Source organism: Gobius niger, assembly GCF_951799975.1.
Source record: "Gobius niger genome assembly, chromosome: 4".
NCBI classification, from domain to species: Eukaryota; Metazoa; Chordata; class Actinopteri; order Gobiiformes; family Gobiidae; genus Gobius; species Gobius niger.
The window spans coordinates 29858850-29876959 of record NC_136855.1 but is presented as its reverse complement, the minus strand read 5'-3'; the positions used below and the strand labels follow the sequence as shown (position 1 = coordinate 29876959).

The following is an 18110-nucleotide window of genomic DNA, read 5'->3' as shown; positions in this document are numbered from 1 at the left end:
TAGATGTAGGGCTCAAAGTGGGGACACTGCTTCTATGGGTCAAGAGGAGCCAGCCGAGGTGCTTCGGGCATTTCCCACCTGGAAGAAGGCAACAGGGACAACCTCCAACAGGCTCCAGGGACTGTCTCTCTCTTACACTTCCAGCTCCTTTGGGAGGACCCTGATAAAGCTGGAGGCCCCGGATAAGCGGAGGAAAACAATGGATGCATTTGTATTGTAAACTCTCCGTAAACCACCTATTTCTCTAAACTTGGGCTGTATAAGTCCATCCACCCATCCATTTTCTTTTGTTTTATCCAGGGCTGGGTTGCGGAGGCGGAAGTCTGAGCTGAAATGCCCAGAATTCCCTATTGTTTTGTTACCTTTAAGCATAATACACTGACTGACCCACAAAAAGTCGCCACAAAAAAAGGTCGCGCTCAAATATGGTAACTGGTCTGAACTTATAAAGGCACTTAAAGTGCATTACAGCAAGGAACCACTCACCCATTCATACTCTTTCATACACCAATGTACGCAGACACTGGAAGCAAGTTGGGTGAAATGTCTTGCCAAAGGACACGATGACAGTGAGACAGGAGCCGGGATTCAAGCCCCCGACCCTCCGATCATGAGACGACCCACTCTACCAACTCTACCACCTAATAGTGCGTTGGACTGTCATAAAATTGGATTACAACACGCAATAGTGGGGCATAGATTCAATAATCTATGTCCATAGATTCAATAATCTATGCCCCACAAGGTCGTTCCTCACCTCTGGAACGACGTGCTGGAGGAGCTGAGGGCTGCATTCATATGTTCCTGTTTTTAAGAGCAGGCTCAAGACCCATCTTTTTGGTTTAGCTTTTAACTGATATTTATTCTTGCTAGGCCTATTTATTTATCTCAGCACCTTATAATAAATTTAATTGATATTTAATTGATTAATAATTGACTGCGGAATTCTTCTGCAGTCAATTATTGGTTTTCATGTTCTTTATTGATTGAATTCCGCAGTCAATTATTGGTTTTCATGTTCTTTATTGATGGTTTTCATGTTCTTTATTGATTGACTGCGGAATTCTTCCGCAGTCAATTATTGGTTTTCATGTTCTTTATTATTATTCCTCTTCCATCTTTTTCCCGATTTTCTAGAGCTTTCAGCACCTTCATGCTTTGTGCAATTTATGCAAGTTATGCATCAAAACGTTCCGCATGTTGAGGAGAAGGGTGCTATTACTTTTGGGACTTCTGCAACTTACGGTTTTTCCGCAATCGGCCAAAATGTCGGAGATTTTTCCCATTGACTTACAATGGGGCTGCCGCAAATCCATGCTTTTCTGCACTTTTTTCTGCATTTTATGAAATTTCTGCACTTTGTGCATGTTCAGCTTCTGCAACTTGTGGGTTTTGAGAAAAAATTGTCCTTCTGCAGTTTTCCAGTTTTTTTATACGAGAGTTTGAAATTTTTGCATTGGTGTGTATGGGGGAATCCAGCCAATGGGGAGACTCCAGGCCTTTCAGCCATTTGTGCAGCTTCTGCCAATCAAGCACTTTCAACAGTTTGACCAGTTTATGGAATATAAACGTTTATGCAACATTAATAATTTATGCAAATTAACCACTTTATGCATTTTAAACCGTTTATGCAACTTAAGAGTTTATGCCATTTAGTATTTATGAATTTTAAAGAGTTTATACAATTTACATAATTTATGCAAATTAACCCATTTATGCATTTTACCAGTTTATACAGTTTATGCAACATGACATTTTATGCATTTTACCAGTTTATGCAAATTAGATTATGCAAATTAAGCAATTTATGCAATTTGAACAGTTTATGCAATTTATGCATTCGCTTCCCGCAATTCCGCAGTCAATCGCAATGGCGCAGCCATTGCATTTCTAGTTATTATTCCTCTTCCATCTTTTTCCCGATTTTCTAGAGCTTTCAGCACCTTCATGCTTTGTGCAATTTATGCAAGTTATGCATCAAAACGTTCCGCATGTTGAGGAATAGGGTGCTATTACTTTTGGGACTTCTGCAATTTACGTTTTTTCCGCAATCGGCCAAAATGTCGGAGATTTTTCCCATTGACTTATAATGGGGCTGCCGCAAATCCATGCTTTTCTGCACTTTTTTCTGCATTTTCTGCAATTTCTGCACTTTGTGCATGTTCAGCTTATGCAACTTGTGGGTTTTGAGAAAAAATTGGCCTTCTGCAGTTTTCCAGTTTTTTTATACGGGAGTTTGAAATTTTTGCATTAGTGTGTATGGGGGAATCCAGCCAATGGGGAGACTCCAGGCCTTTCAGCCTTTTGTGCAGCTTCTGCCAATCAAGCACTGAGGCCATTTCAACAGTTTGACCAGTTTATGGAATATAAAAGTTTATGCAATATTAACAATTTATGAAAAGTAACCACTTTATGGAATTTAACCAGTTTATGCAACTTAAGAGTTTATGCCATTTAGGATTTATGCATTTTAAAGCGTTTATGCAATTTACATAATTTATGCAAATTAACCCATTCATGCATTTTACCACTTTATGCAGTTTATGCAACATGACATTTTATGCATTTTACCAGTTTATGCAAATTTTATTATGCAATTTGAAGAGTTTATGCAATTTCTGCATTCGCTTCCCGCATTTCCGCAGTCAATCGCAATGGCGCAGCCATTGCATTTCTAGTTATTATTCCTCTTCCATCTTTTTCCCGATTTTCTCCAGCTTTCAGCACCTTCATGCTTTGTGCAATTTATGCAAGTTATGCATCAAAACGTTCCGCATGTTGAGGAGAAGGCTGCTATTACTTTTGGGACTTCTGCAACTTACGGTTTTTCCGCAATCGGCCAAAATGTCGGAGATTTTTCCCATTGACTTATAATGGGGCTGCCGCAAATCCATGCTTTTCTGCACTTTTTTCTGCATTTTATGCAATTTCTGCACTTTGTGCATGTTCAGCTTCTGCAACTTGTGGGTTTTGAGAAAAAATTTGCCTTCTGCAGATTTCCAGTTTTTTTATACAAGAGTTTGAAATTTTTGCATTAGTGTGTATGGGGGAATCCAGCCAATGGGGAGACTCCAGGCCTTTCAGCCATTTGTGCAGCTTCTGCCAATCAAGCACTTTCAACAGTTTGACCAGTTTATGGAATATAAAAGTTTATGCAAGATCAATAATTTATGCAAAGTAACCACTTTATGGGATTTAACCAGTTAATGCATTTTAAAGCGTTTATGCAACTTAAGAGTTTATGCCATTTAGGATTTATGAATTTTAAAGAGTTTATGCAATTTACATAATTTATGCAAATTAACCCATTCATGCATTTTACCACTTTATGCAGTTTATACAGTTCATGCAACATGACATTTTATGCATTTTATCAGTTTATACAAATAAGATTATGCAAATTAAGCAATTTATGCATTTGAACAGTTTATGCAATTTCTGCATTCGCTTCCCGCAATTCCGCAGTCAATCGCAATGGCGCAGCCATTGCATTTCTAGTTGTTATCAACATTTATTTTGCATTTATGAATTTTACCTCTTGGTCTTATTTTAGTGATCCTATTATTTGATTTTACTTTTTATTTATTTTAACCAATTTTATGCTCTCCCAGTTTCCTCTGGAGGAGCCGTCTGCCTCGGGAGCGGTGATTGGCTGTGGCTGCTGGGGTGCTGTCCAGTGGGGGTCTGGATGGAAAGGTGGTGTTTTTACCGCGCCTTGTCTGGGCACCCTGTGTTGGTGCCCTGTGGCTGCAGCCGAGGCGCCGCTCCCGATGCAGACGGCTCCTTGGATGGTGTTTCCTTGCCTGGTTTCTCTGTACGCAGCCTTACCTCAGCCTTATGTCCATTGGCGTCCATTGTTTTACGTTGAGTGTGTGTGATGTACTTGTGTGATGTGTCTCTGGGGAGGTGGGTGGGGAGAGTGTTTTTTAAATCTGTAAAGCACTTTGTGTTACATGAAATGCATGAAAAGTGCTATATAAATAAAGATTGATTGAATAAGCTTGCCAAAAGATCCAGAGTTGTATTCATTTTTCACCAGGATCTTGTATTGATGATGAAGAGTGATTGTGTGACCACTGAGAAAAACCCTCTCCAGCACATCCCAAAGATTCTCAATGGGGTTTTAAGGTCTGGATTCTGAAATAGCCAATCCATGCGGGACAATGATGTCTCGTTCTCCCTGAACCACTCCTGGCATTGTCATCTTGGAATAATGTCCGTGCCATCAGGGAAGAAGAAATGAGTTGATGGAATAATCTGCTTTGGATGTTCAGCTAATCTCATTATTTGGGAACAACGTGTTGCTGAACCGAGACCTGACCAACTCCAGAAACCCAACATCAGAGCAGTTAAAGCCAGGTGGCCACTTTCTTTTGTGAGGCAGTGTAATTACATGAAAGAGGAATAAGGGTGATCAAGGCATTTTGATTCTTCTCCCTCAATTTAAGAATTGTATGAAAAACACTTTAATTTCACGTTTTTCTTTGGTTAACCTTTTTTAGCACAAATACATATTACATAAAACCGCAAAAGAAGAACTTACATGTGAGCGAGACTCCCGGGGCAGCAAGGAGCACAGCGTTTGTCGGTTCCTGTTGTGGGCGTCCAAATCCACAAATATCACCGACCAAGAGCATCCCTGCAGAGCAAAGCACACCAACAAGTGCAGTTATTACCACCCATGCAATTTAGTAAAACATCATCACAGCAACGGTGTATTTCAACAACAATTTCAACAAACAAAGACGACAACAAAGACGCATGTTAGTCCATCGCGTCTTTTGACAAACATGTGTTATGCAGTCGACATTTTATTTCAGCACAGTGTAGGAGGGCTTGACAAACACAAAATAGAGAGTCGCTTGTACAAAACTGAAGTGGTGCCAACAAAGGCACACTTCAGCGCAGCAGTGGGAGGGCTAACGCTTTTCAATGCACTTAGCTCGGGAAGTGGTCACAACATTTACCAGTGCTAGTCCGCTTCTCTCCATCAGTCAACCTCCGTCCGAGCACTTTTTAATGCAACCCAAATGTATTATGCATCACCCGAAGTATATATATTTTTTGAAACTGGTCGGGTTAGCAAGAGGTTTTAGTCAAATCAGCAATATTTCCCAGCGCAGTTCAGTGGATCGCAGGCCACTGATGTAGAGAGCTGTCAGAAAAGTGGACGTCTCACTTCAGCCTTTTCTAATGTTGCGTCAGCGGAGTAAAAAGCGAGAAGGAAAGTAATTTTACTTTACCTTGCGATTCGTTCGACCTTGAGAGAGCTTATGAAAGGCGTGCTGGGTCTCTAGCTTAGTAATTCCTGCTTCTCAGCACTGTGCTATTGCAATGATGTACAGAAATGAACAGAAGTGGAAATATTTATTGTGTTGTATGCTGTGGGTACTACAAAATTGGCCTTGTCATTCACTACTGACTTACGAAAAGGAAGCCTGTAGTGGAGGTCAGGATTATAGTACAGTTGGCAATATATGCATTGCAGAAGCCAATATGCGCTTAAAAACTCCCTTTGTGAATCAGCAAGTAGTTACAATAGCAGCTGTTTGTTTGCCAAGTTATTCTCAATACACGATAGCAAGCCAAATAGTCTGCATTTGTTTGAGCCAGATGGACTGATTATTATTTTGATGTGTTTAAAGAAGTGTTTCCCAAACAGGGGTACGGGGAAACTGAGTAGAATTTCCATATTCATTTATAAAGATAAGTTATAGTTAGTTAGTTTTAACTATGTTTTTCAGTCACATTGTTAATTTATGAGTATTTTAGCTTCATTTTAGCTTGAACACAATCTTCGAGGTAAGGGGAACCTGGAGTATAAATGAACGACTCAAGAGGTACGCGAGACAAAGGCTGGAGCCGAAACCAGTAAATTAAGTAAGAGGTCTAAGACCAAAACGGAAGAAGAGTCCAAGTAGGGTTGTTAGTTAGGATAGAGTTAGGGAAAGGAGCCTCAGTGCTTCCTATCATACCTCCTTAAGCATAGGGACCTCTGGTGGTCCCTTACCAGCAATAAGGAGCTATGTGCCATCCCATAAGCCAATGCGCCGCCAATCCCCCCACCCCATCTCGAGTGATTCTTCATGTGCAACCACTGTTGATTGACAGGTGCACAATAATTATTATTATTTAAAAAACATTCTGCAAAAGCCAAACTTCATAAAAGTGACAAAATAAATGTTAGAGTCACCTCAGCACCGTCACATGTCACTGTGAGAGCCGCCTCAATAAATGGCCTAAATGGCTTTTGCAGACCTAACCGTACGTGTTAATGGAGAATCTTTCTCTGACGATGAACCAAAGGACAGGATTTGGTGGAATATTTGACCAGAGCATTTTATTTGTGATGAAGCTGAATCTGTGGAAGGGAAGTCTGAAACAGCTTTTTATCGTCGTCTGTTTTCTGTAGGGCTTCATATTGTTATTGTGGTTCATGTTTGAGTAATTAAAGCCAGTGGCTGCAGATGGAGTGTTGTTTGTAGTCCAGTACTATATGGGTGATGTAGTTTTTATGAAACAGCCGGATTGGGAAAACAGCTCTGAACCTTAGTTCCTCACTGCATAGGGATCTAACAGTTTACCATATCATGTCATAATGATCAGGGCATAGAAGCTACGTATTTGAGGATTTCGGATGGGCAAAAAAGACAGGGAACCACCAATAAAGGAATGAATATCCACAGTCACAACAATCAGTTACACAAGTGATGCAAAAAATATTGGACATTATAGGCTTTTGAAAGCGCACATGGAAATAGCACATGCAATACGATTATAGAAATCCAAAGCAATAAGAACACTCTAAGCAATAAGTGCCACTTCATCAATTGGCAAGGGACATTAGACTGAGGACACAAGATAGAAAAAGAGAGACGGAAAGAGAGCCCTAGCATGCAATAATAAATTAAACTTGCAGCGATAGAGTAGAGATACAAGCCTGACAAACAGAGTAGCCTATTGCTAAAGTTTTCGAGTAGAGGATCTTGTCAAAATCATTACAAAGTGACCAACTAAACTAAGATCATTCAGTGTTCAACCTCTTACCCCCCCCCTTAAAGGGACTATACAGGGTTTAAAAATTGAAAAATTATGTATTTTCCTCCCCCTATATGTTCCATCCATGTCCTCATGTGTAGAATGAGCTCAGACCTGTTCACCACAACTGCCTCTAAAATGCTGCACTGTCACTCAGAAAGGTATTAATTCGGGTCTGAAGTGCCGTCATGCACGAGCTTAATATAGAACCTGCAGTTACACGTAAGACCTAAGGTGGCAGTAGTGAGCATAAAATGACCAACTTGCATCGGCTTTACCCAAATCCAAAAGCTTCTCGACTGCGGAGCAACAGTGTAATGACTAACTTGATAGCTGAGGCTCACAAAACAGATTGCAGCTTTTTTGTCACATTTTCTTCTCTTTTTTTGTGTTTGTGTTTTTGTCACTTTGTGCTGCTCTTTTGTCACTTTTTTGTTGTGTTATTGTTGCACTTCTGGCACGTTTTTGATGCTCTTTTGTTGCTTCTTTGTTGCTTTTTTTGTCACTTTTTTGTGGCTTTGTCATCACTTTGCCATCACTATTTTTGTTTTGTTTTTGTCACTTTTTAGGCATGTTTTTCGTCACTCTTTTGTTGCTGTTTTGTTAAGTTTTGGCCAAGAAGTTTTTAGATTTCTGCAATGCCAAACTGGAGAAAATGTGCTTGGTTCAGGTGAGGTTAATAGTGTGTTGTGCTCAAAATGAAGCTAAAATACTCTCAAAACCAAACCTTTAACTGAAGACATAATTAAAACTAACATTCCTTTGAAATGAATATTTTAATCTGAAGCAATTCCAGTACCCCTGGTTGGGAAACACTGTAGGATGAACAGCCAATATGTAATTTTTCATGACTATTGTCTGAATCCAAGTGTTGCAAAGTATTAGTCTTTCGCATATCACTTCTTGAAAAAATGTCTCAGCTGCACAATATGAGCCGACCAAAGGTAAAAGCAATATTTCGGGTCCATTGAGTCTCCTCCACTGTATCCCTCCATCAAATGGGTGTGAATTAGACGACAAGTCCCTGGATGGAGTGAGGCAACCTGTGAGGATTTGATTGTTCAGCCGTGTTTACACAGCCCTGTGAATTTAACGACAGACTTTAAAAAGCTCAAGGATTCTTCTCCCGGCAAGATCAATCTTACCAGCCACGCTCAGGCTGTCACGGGGAGAAACCAAGAGATCACGGTTACAAAATCTTGCATTCACACGACTGGCACGTTTCCATTTCAGCAGCACAAAGGCCAGTCGGCACTCGCTGTGTAGACGGTGTAAAGAGAGAACGCCGAATGCGGAAAATGCTTCACTTTAAAGACTTTTGGGGATTTGGTGTTGGAAGCATAAGAGCTATCTGGGGAAACAGAAAGATTGATAGCGATCATTAATGAGCAAGTGGATGGCTCGACTTGCATTGCTCTCCTTGCCACAAAGGGAACAACATGGATCATCAAGAAGACACCTTTACCAAGTGCTACTTTCAGCAAGATTGAAGGGGGGAGCAAAATCTATTGCTGTGCTCGGTTAAAGGCCTCATTTCAGAGATGATCAAAGAAGCTCAGACTTCAATATGCACTCAACCTAACAGCCCCCATACGAGCAGGTGTAAAGCTCTCCAGCCGCATACACGTTATGTGGGGCTGAGAAAGCTATTCTGGGTGAAGTGAGGGAGAAATAATAAGACAGGAGTTGGTGTAAGTGGTGGGATTCATTTTCCAACCCATTAGCAAGTGTAATGAATGGCTCAGACATTCAGAAAGATGCAAAAACTATATACATATAAAAATCGTAAATCTCCACATATTTCCGCTAATGGACGCGGCTTAGAATGCAATAGAATTGGAATGAATCCGTGACTCAAGCACCATCATCAATCACAGTCTGACAGAGCACAAAGTTGCTGAGTCAAAAACAAACTGCTGAGGGAAACGTTTAGAGCCGTTTGGACGTCGTGGAGAAATAACTAGGCATAAATGACAATCCTTTAGCAATAGCAAAGACTAAAGGCCGTTTTGAAATACTTTTATAAAGAACAATGGCAAGGACGGCTCAACATTATTTCTATTCTTTGCACTGACATTTTTATCTCCCGTCACTTTGATATAATACATGGGGTTTTGACACGACTATCCGGGTTAATGTGACAATACTCCAAATGCATGATGCAATTAAAGGAATGAATATCCACAATCAGTGACACAAGAATGCCTAAGTGATGCAAAAAATATTGGACATTATAGGCTTTTGAAAGCGCACATGGAAATAGCACATGCATTACGATTATAGAAATCCAAAGCAATAAGAACACTCTAAGCAATAAGTGCCACTTCATCAATTGGCAAGGGACATTAGACTGAGGACACAAGATAGAAAAAGAGAGACGGAAAGAGAGCCCTAGCATGCAATAATAAATTAAACTTGCAGCGATAGAGTAGAGATACAAGCCTGACAAACAGAGTAGCCTATTGCTAAAGTTTTCGAGTAGAGGATCTTGTCAAAATCATTACAAAGTGACCAACTAAACTAAGATCATATATGTATATATATTTTTCCCAAAGCTTCCAAGCTTAAGTTCTCTTTGAAAGTCTCCGGAGAATTTCTGGAAATGCATTGCCCCTTTGCAACCTGAAAGAGAGACTATTCTTCCTATAACCACTGAAACTGAAATGAATTTCAATATACATTTTTATATGTCTTTCAGTTAAAGGTTTGATTTTGAGAGTATTTTAGCTTCATTTTGAACACAACACACTATAAAACACTTCTTAATTAATTCGGTCATTTTGTAATAATATTGGCAAGAGCCTCGAGGTGGGGGGCACTCGGAGTATAAATGAACGACTCAAGGAGTAGAAACCACTAACTACTCACTCACACACCACACTCCCACAGGTAAGGCGGGTAAAGTGCCTTGTACAAGGACACAACGACTTAAAGGATTAAGTATAGGACTGCTGGCCTAAATTGGTTTACAGTACAGCATCAACAGCAGATGATCATTCGAAAAATTAGATTGGTTAGTACAGTGTAATGAAGTGTTCCTCATCGAAATAGTAACAAGAAAAGTATGTGATAGCATTGTTAGAGACCATTATGACAGATACATCTGATTATTATAGTTTTAAGGAAGAAAACCCTGTACCTTTCACTAATATATGGGGGGAGCAGTGTGCCTCTATAGTCTTTGAAATAAAATCTAGGCCGTCGATCTGCATTGAGGCACAAAAGGTGACCAAATTAGTCAAAACGGGAACGTATGGGCATCTGGGGACCCCTTTAGAAGTAGGTGGATAATTTAAGTACCTGGTTTCCAAACAAGTTGAATCCATTGATGGCCTCCAGAGCAGCTTTAGCCAACCCCACAGAGCTGCGGAGAGAAAAATGACACACACGCACGACTTCAGTGATTTATGGCGACATAATATGCTAGTTAGACGTAGGCAAGAACAAGCACCAGTGGGTATCTTTAGCCTCTCGAGTCTCACTAGAAAATGAAATGGCTTCTTGTTCGGGGATAAAGGCTTTGCCAGAAGAAATTGCAAACAAGACTAAAGTTGAATCAATTTCCTTGTCATTTTGCGACAACCCTGTGTAGGAAAACGGACGAGGCACAGAGTGGATAATATGCTGACGTTTCAGAAATTCCGCAATGCCATTAGTAAATGCAAAATTGATTGTTAAATACAGAGGGGAGAGCGCTGGGCTAATTCAATGGAGAAAGCCGCACACAGACAGTAGTGGTCTGCAGAACTGTCAGCCGCTCAGACAGAGAGGAGAAGATATACAATGGAGTGAGGAGGCAGGAGGTAAAAAGAGAAAAAGAAAGAAAAAAAGGCAACTGGAGCAAAACAGTGGTGTGATGCAATAGTTGGGAGTTGACAGGTGGGGAGAGAGAATGGCATGATGAAAATGTTGCTGGAGATTGTTTATCCTGGAGTTAAGAGCGTAGGACGGTCACAATTATATTAGTGTACCTAGAATACAGTTACATAGACGGAGCAAAACCAACAAAAAATCTACTTTGACAGAAGAGAGTCGGTTGTTAGAACATGCACTGTATGTATCGGACTTTTATAGGTGGTTATGTTGGTTAACTGGAGGGAGCTGTCAAGAGCTGCACTTGTCGAGATGCTCTGATCCAGTTGTCTAGCTGTCAAAATGTCAGCCTTGTCAAACTTCCTTATTTCGTCCATTTTCTTACTTCAGATACATCATTCAAAATGGTTTCCTGTTCCAACCACAAACATGTGCCATCAAAAATGAATAGGTATACTAGAATAATTGTATATTATTATTATTGGTCTAAAATAAAGCGCTATGGCTAATTAGTATAGCTAAACCTTTAGAGATTAAATAAATCTATGTAATGTGTGTTCTGTTTTTTCTAGGATGTAAGAAGGAGGGGTGATGTCATCATCCCTCCTTCACAACTGTAAACCCCAATTTCCAGTGGGGGCATATCTTCTGTATTCCAGCCCCGGATGCCCGGATGTCGTCATCCTGACAGGTGGCCCCAGCAGGATTGAAAGATGGGTCAAATGCAGAGAACACATTTTCTTATCGGAACAATAGTATACAGTGCTTGTGCTTCAGAGCTAGAAGGTCTTTGATCCCTGGCAGCAGTTTGCAGTTTGCATGTATTTCCTGAGTCTGCTTATGTTTTTTTGTTCCTCTACCACCAAAACATGTACAGGAGAGGATGTGAGTGAGTGGTTGGAGGTGGTCAGAGGAGCCGTTGGCGCAGCTTGGCAGCCTCACTACAGTCAGTCTAACCCAGAGGTGGCTGTGGCTACAGTAGTATCTTACCACCACCAAGTATGGAGTGAATCAATAATGACAACAGTGTGGTGCTTTGACAAACTCGGTGACACAGGCTTGAGAAGTGTAATACATGTGTAAGCCATTATTATTAATAATCTTCTCGAGCTCTTTGCAGTCCTTCCAAGCCCTTGAATCTGAATACAGGTGAATGGAGAAACCCAAGGTTGAATCATGGAGCAGCACGTCTTTAACAGCCCTGCAACTAATTATTGCCCATCATTAAGACCATAAAATTCCCCGGTCCACATACAATACAGTCAGGAAGAGGATGAATGAATACCTACCGCTGAAGTAATAACATTGACCTCAGCCTTTATTCTTGTCGCCCATGTGAATGGAGACACACTTACAATATAAGGCTTGCAATTAACTAGTCATTGCTCATTAGCAGCAAGGAAAAAGGTTGCTAAAGAATGAATAAATGAAAAAACTGTTTCTATAGCGCTCCAACACACTGACCATGATAATTGACACAGGGCAAATCTATAAATTAAAAATCCTGTCTCCTAAAAGGGGTTATGCCTTATTAATGGACATATTCGTCATGGCATTTAATTTATACAGTATGAACAAAACAACAACAAAAAAAGTGCAACAAAACAGCATTGTTAGTATGGCAATTAAGGCCTGGCAATGAATTTCTGATGCTGTTAAAAGCCGTCCACGGAAGAGAAAGGCTGGTCTGATGCGACAAAGCTACAACTTAAGAGGATTCAATTTGCTACACACTCAGGTGGTTGTTTTGTTAGCCCAAGATGTTTCCTCATGGTTAAAATAGACACAACACTGGCACAATGAATCACCTTATTTGATATGGACACATGAGTAATAGGCACAAGTATGCACATCCTCTTCCTGTTCATTCCAATGAATTTATTTTAACATTTCCGCCCACTGCCATTTTTAGGCCAAAAAGAGAGTTCACTTTAATCTTGTACACAATCTTGTTTATATGAGTGCACCATTTGCATATGTCCAGCTAATTGGAATTATACAACTTCTTGTAATCCTCAACGCGACCAGTGGGGACGGCACAGCAGTTGTTATCTGTCACTTGAGGGGTATCTGAGCGGACTGCTGCCAATAGCTTTGAATTGTCCAAGAAAGAAGGAAAACATGTTTCGGAGATAAGCATTGAGAGAAATTGAGGATCTTTATCGAGAAAACGGAGAGATTGAGAAGAGGAACATTCGACCTTGAGCCATTAATCAGTGGCAGGCAGTGCTTTGGGACAGTGATTTCAAAATCTTATCTTTTCAAACAGTGCTGCCCTTTCTCTGATGGCGGTTGTGTAGTTGTGTTTTGTTTATCATTTTTCATTTGTTTACACACTTAAATTACTGTTCGGACCCACATTTACTCGAGTAAATAAATGGAACTTGAAATTAGGGAACCTCAGGATCTCATCTCTGCTGTTTACAGAAGATGTTATTCTGTTGGCTTCATCAAATCAGGACTTTCAGCACGCACTGGGACGGTTTGCAGCCGAGTGTGAAGCATGAATAGGATCAGCACCTCCAAATCTGAGGCCATGGTTCTCCACCGGAAAAATGTGGCTTCCCCTCTTCAGGTCGGTGGAGAGCCCTTGCCTCAAGTGGAGGAGTTCAAGTATCTAGGGGTCTTGTTCACGAGTGAGGGACGGATGGATGGAGCGTGAGATTGATAGACAGGTCGGTGCGGCGTCGGCAGTGATGCGGTCGCTGTATCAGACTGTCGTGGTGAAGAGGGAGCTGAGTCGGGGGAAAAGCTCTCGATTTACCGATCGATCTACGTTACCACCCTCACCTATGGTCATGAGATTTGGGTAATGACCGAAAGGACAAGATCGCAGATACAAGCGGCCGAAATGAGTTTCCTTCGCAGGGTGGCTGGGCGCACCCTTCGAGATCGGGTGAGGAGCTCAGTTACCCGGGAGGAGCTCAGAGTAGAGTCGCTGCACCTCCACGTCGAAAGGAGCCAGCTGAGGTGGCTAGGGCATCTGTTCCCGATGCCTCCTGGTCGCCTCTCTCGGGAGGTGTTCCAGGCATGTCCTTCTCGGAGGAGGCCTTGTGGAAGACCCAGGACATGCTGAAGGGACTATGTCTCTGAGCTGGCATGGTGTTGCCTCAGGGCCCCCCAGAACAGCTGGAGGAGGTGTGTGTGGACCGGGAAGTCTGGGCATCTCTGCTGAGACTACTGCCTCTGCGACCCGGCCCCGGATAAAGCGGAAGAAAATGGATGGATGGATGGAAAGTTAAACCTTTCTTATATTTTTTTATTAGCTGTTTCTTTGGACCAACTTTTGAAATATAAATAATATTCTACCCATGTTAATACAATCGATGAAATACTGTGACCAATTTTATCAAAGACAAACTAAAAAGTTTAATTTGTATAATGGTGGTAATTGTTACAATACAAACTCCTTTCAGCTTTGAAGAAACACATTTTAATCAGACTGCACTTAATTATCTCCACCGAGTTGCTCAATTGCTGCCAGGTTTGCTGCTAAGCATTGCAGCAAATTGATGGTAGACTCAGCCAAGATGTTTGTAATTGCCTTTGTTGAGATATTGACAGGATAAAGCTCACAATTACACAGAGAATGATCCCTGTGTCAGTGACTTGTGACCTCTGGAACAATAGGCCTTTATTCTGGTGAAAGAATGATGTAATTCACAACGATTTCCTTTTCATGTTTTTGAAAATCCTCTTTGGTTGATTAATATGTCAGCTCTGACAAAATAGCTGTAATTTCAAAAACATTCTGCTGCATGCTCATTTAAAAAAGCAAGTAATTAATTTGTTTTTTTAGGCATCAAATTAAAACCAACGTAACAGGATAAATAATGTGGCTTTAAGCAAATATATTCATCCTACTTTTACATTTAAAAAGCTTATTTACTTAGTGTTTATTCAAGAATTAAAAGCAGCATTGCACTAACTACATTTTAGCCAGGGAGTGCATCAGCCACACCATTATACTTGTTTTCTTGTAAATAAGCCACCTCACCTCACAATCAAACTACTTATGTACAGCAAAAGAAGCGCGGCTGCACACATCTGCGCCAACGGACCCTCTGACTACCACCACCAACCATTTAAACACCCATTACGCAACCTGGTATTACCCCACGGTCTCCCATCCAGGTGGTAACAAGGCCCAACCCTGCAAGATATGACGAGATTGGACTTCTCAAGCACATCTCAAAGACTCTCAAAGGGGTGAAGGTTTGGACTCTGTGGTGGCCAATGTGTGGAAATTATGTATCATTCATTAACCTGGCTAACGCCATGCTGCTGTCTGAGCTCGAATCATTTCGAACTGCACAACAGCCTGGGGACCATGGCCGAAGTTTTCGCATGGATTTGGAAACCAATCACAGAATGAGGAGGGACGGCAAGATGATGATGAGCTATTCGATATACGGAAGCTTGTAGTTTATTTCCGGAAAAAATAATAATAATAATTTACGGATCAAACATGACAGCAGCAGACGCAACGCTATTTTTTGATCAAGCTTTAGGCCGTGTTCTAAATATATTAGCTCGAAGGTTTACAGGGGGTGCGTCATACGTCATCAGATACGATGATACAATTGGCTGTGCTACGTGCAGACGCATGATAGACATTTGTAGCGCCCAATAAACGGCTATGGACGATCGTAAACCACACCTCTCCTACGAGAAAATGAATTGGTGGTCCCCAGACTAAATATCACTTGTGATTTTAGTCTGGCTAATCATTCATTAGGCCAGTCACAATAATAACTATATTGACTTTTTGGTCAATAGATGACAGATAAACAATATATATTTGGGTACAGTATTGATCATCTACATTTATTTGCATGTTTTGTTCTCATGACAGGTCTATGTACCATGCTCCCTGAACCGCTCTTTCATTGAACCTAAAACCTGTGACAAATGGTAAAATGGTCAATGGACTCAACTTATATAGCGATTTTCCACCTACATCAGACACTCAAAGCGCTTTACAGCAAGGATCCACTTACCCATTCACACTCTCAATCATACACCGTTGAACGCAGAAACTGGAGGCAAGGAGAGTGAAGTGTCTTGCACAAGGACACAACGACAGTGTGCTTATTCAGGAGGCAGGATTTGAACCCCCAAATTTCCGATCATGAGTTGACCCACTTTACCATCGGCGCCACTGTCGATAATAAGGCTTATATGAGGAATACTTCAAAATTCGATTTCCTGTTGTGACCGACATGAGGACAGTAACATGTACTTACGGGGGTAATAGATTAGAATGCTTTGTTTGTCATTATACACAAGTACAATGAAACTTGTATGCCTCTCACAGTCTCAAGTGAGAGAGCCGAGCCGCTGCTTCTGCGCGCCACCATCTTGGCATTATTAATAGGAATCTATTATAGAAAACGCTAACTCAATGGCCGCCGCCTGGGCGCCGCCATGTTTATTTCCCATACCGACTTTGAAGCTAAGCAGGAAAGTGCCTGGTTAGAACTGGGATGGGAGACCGTTCCTCGAATGCTAAGCAGGGAAGGGCCTGGTTAGGACTGGGATGGGAGACCGTTTGGGAACACCAGGAAGCCTGGCGACAGTACTGCGTGTGTGCGTGGTTGGTGTTATTACATCCGCGGCCGGCCCCCACGTGACGAGTCCCACCGGCCTCGTGCATTGGCCACGGGTCCTTATGGACCGCGGTGCTGCTGTCCGAGGACAACCCGCTGTCACAAAAACGCGAGTGCATGAGATCTGACTGCCGTGCGTGTGCGCGCATCCAAACAGGGTGATGTGTGTGGGCGCGCATGTGTGTGTGTTCGTGCGTGTGTGTATGTATGTGTGCGCGTGCGCATCCCAACAGGGCGCTGTGTGCGCGTGTGTGCGTTCGTCTGTATGTGTGCGCGTGTGTGTGTGTGTTCGTGCGTGTGTGTATGTATGTGTGCGTGTGTGTGCGTGTGTGTATGTGTGTGCGTGTGCGCCCCAAACCTGCTCAAACACGAGCCTCTAATCACACGCGCTGCTCCAACTGATTTATCCTCCGTGTGCGTAAAAGCGACAATGACACTACCACTTAACGAGCGCATGGCCTGCACTGCTTAGTTTTTTTTCTTTTTATCTTTTTTTTTACTTTGCTGCTGGACCATTTGCTTTCTATTTTGCTTTCACGTATTGAGCCCAGAGGTACATTTTATTCTAAAGCAGCTTGGAAAACATTGCCAATTTTATTGTAAGGTTATAAATACTGTCTAACAACGATCATTAGGCTATTTCATTTCAACACCTACTCACTATTTTTTGGATTGTGCACTACCGTGATGCACCCAACCACGGGTCCTGCACCGTGAACCAAACCGTTAGAACTGAACCCCTAATATTTCTCCATAATTATTCCACTGTCTCTTGAATCCTGTTCCCCGAGTTTAGCGAAAATATTGTCGTTGTAGTTTATAAGCAAGGAGTACGGGTGCATCAAACACTCCAATTGCAGTTTGTTTGACTTTTTTTTTTGCATTCATTCTTTTACTCATTTGTAGTGGCCATCGTTTTTGGAATGGGTTGGGAACCACTGGTCTACAGCTGAACTGTGTGACGGGTTGGACATTTCTTTGTAATCACTCATAATCTCAGAATATCAAATGTGGAGACTAGCGAGGCCCGGCCGAAGGCCGGGTCTCAGCTAGTACAGTAATATGTATGTATGTATGTATGTATGTAAGTATACACCGTAATTTAACAGGCACTAGAAGCTCTCTCTAGCAGTAAAAGCAAAAGTGAGATGGGCTTGGCCAAAGATTATGTGCTGAAGAAGACACTACCGGTAGTTTTGATTTTGAGCGGTAATTTTGTGCATCATAAACCCCCTCATCATGGAAAGGACACAGAGAAATGCATATGCGATCTGAGCTGGAGATGTGGCCACGGGTTACACGTCACATCACTACACTTCCCCATTGAGGTAGGCTACACTAGCCATTTCTGCGTGCCTTTTATAGGCGGTTATCACTGCTGTCCCTGCCGTCCTCCCCCTGCCCGCAACTGCACCTTTCTCTGGGATGAGGTGTCTCTTCCTCCTCATCTGTGCCATGTTCTGCACTGAGCGGATGCACGGCACTATGAAAACCTGCGGCTTATATGCGAGTGCGGCCTGTATGTGTACAAGGCTGCAAATTTAGCTGGCGCGGCTTATTGTAAGGTGCGCTTAATAGGCCGAAATTTACGGTAGGTATGTAAGTCGGTAGATATGTATGCATGTAAGTATGCATGCATGCCTGTATGCA

The 18110-nt window shown here is 41.8% G+C and overlaps 1 protein-coding gene across 4 annotated transcripts in view; it reads right to left on the bottom strand.

The window, feature by feature from the left end:
* The window catches only part of phkb (phosphorylase kinase, beta), a 106901-nt gene that overhangs the window by 60242 nt on the left and 28549 nt on the right, over positions 1–18110 (bottom strand). For all 4 annotated transcript variants that reach the window (XM_079554679.1, XM_079554677.1, XM_079554678.1 and 1 more), the window contains 2 exons: positions 10339–10402; positions 4544–4639 (listed from right to left, as the gene is read on the bottom strand). In XM_079554679.1, coding sequence (XP_079410805.1) covers positions 4544–4639; positions 10339–10402 — 160 coding nt within the window. The remainder of the gene's footprint in view (positions 1–4543; positions 4640–10338; positions 10403–18110) is intronic.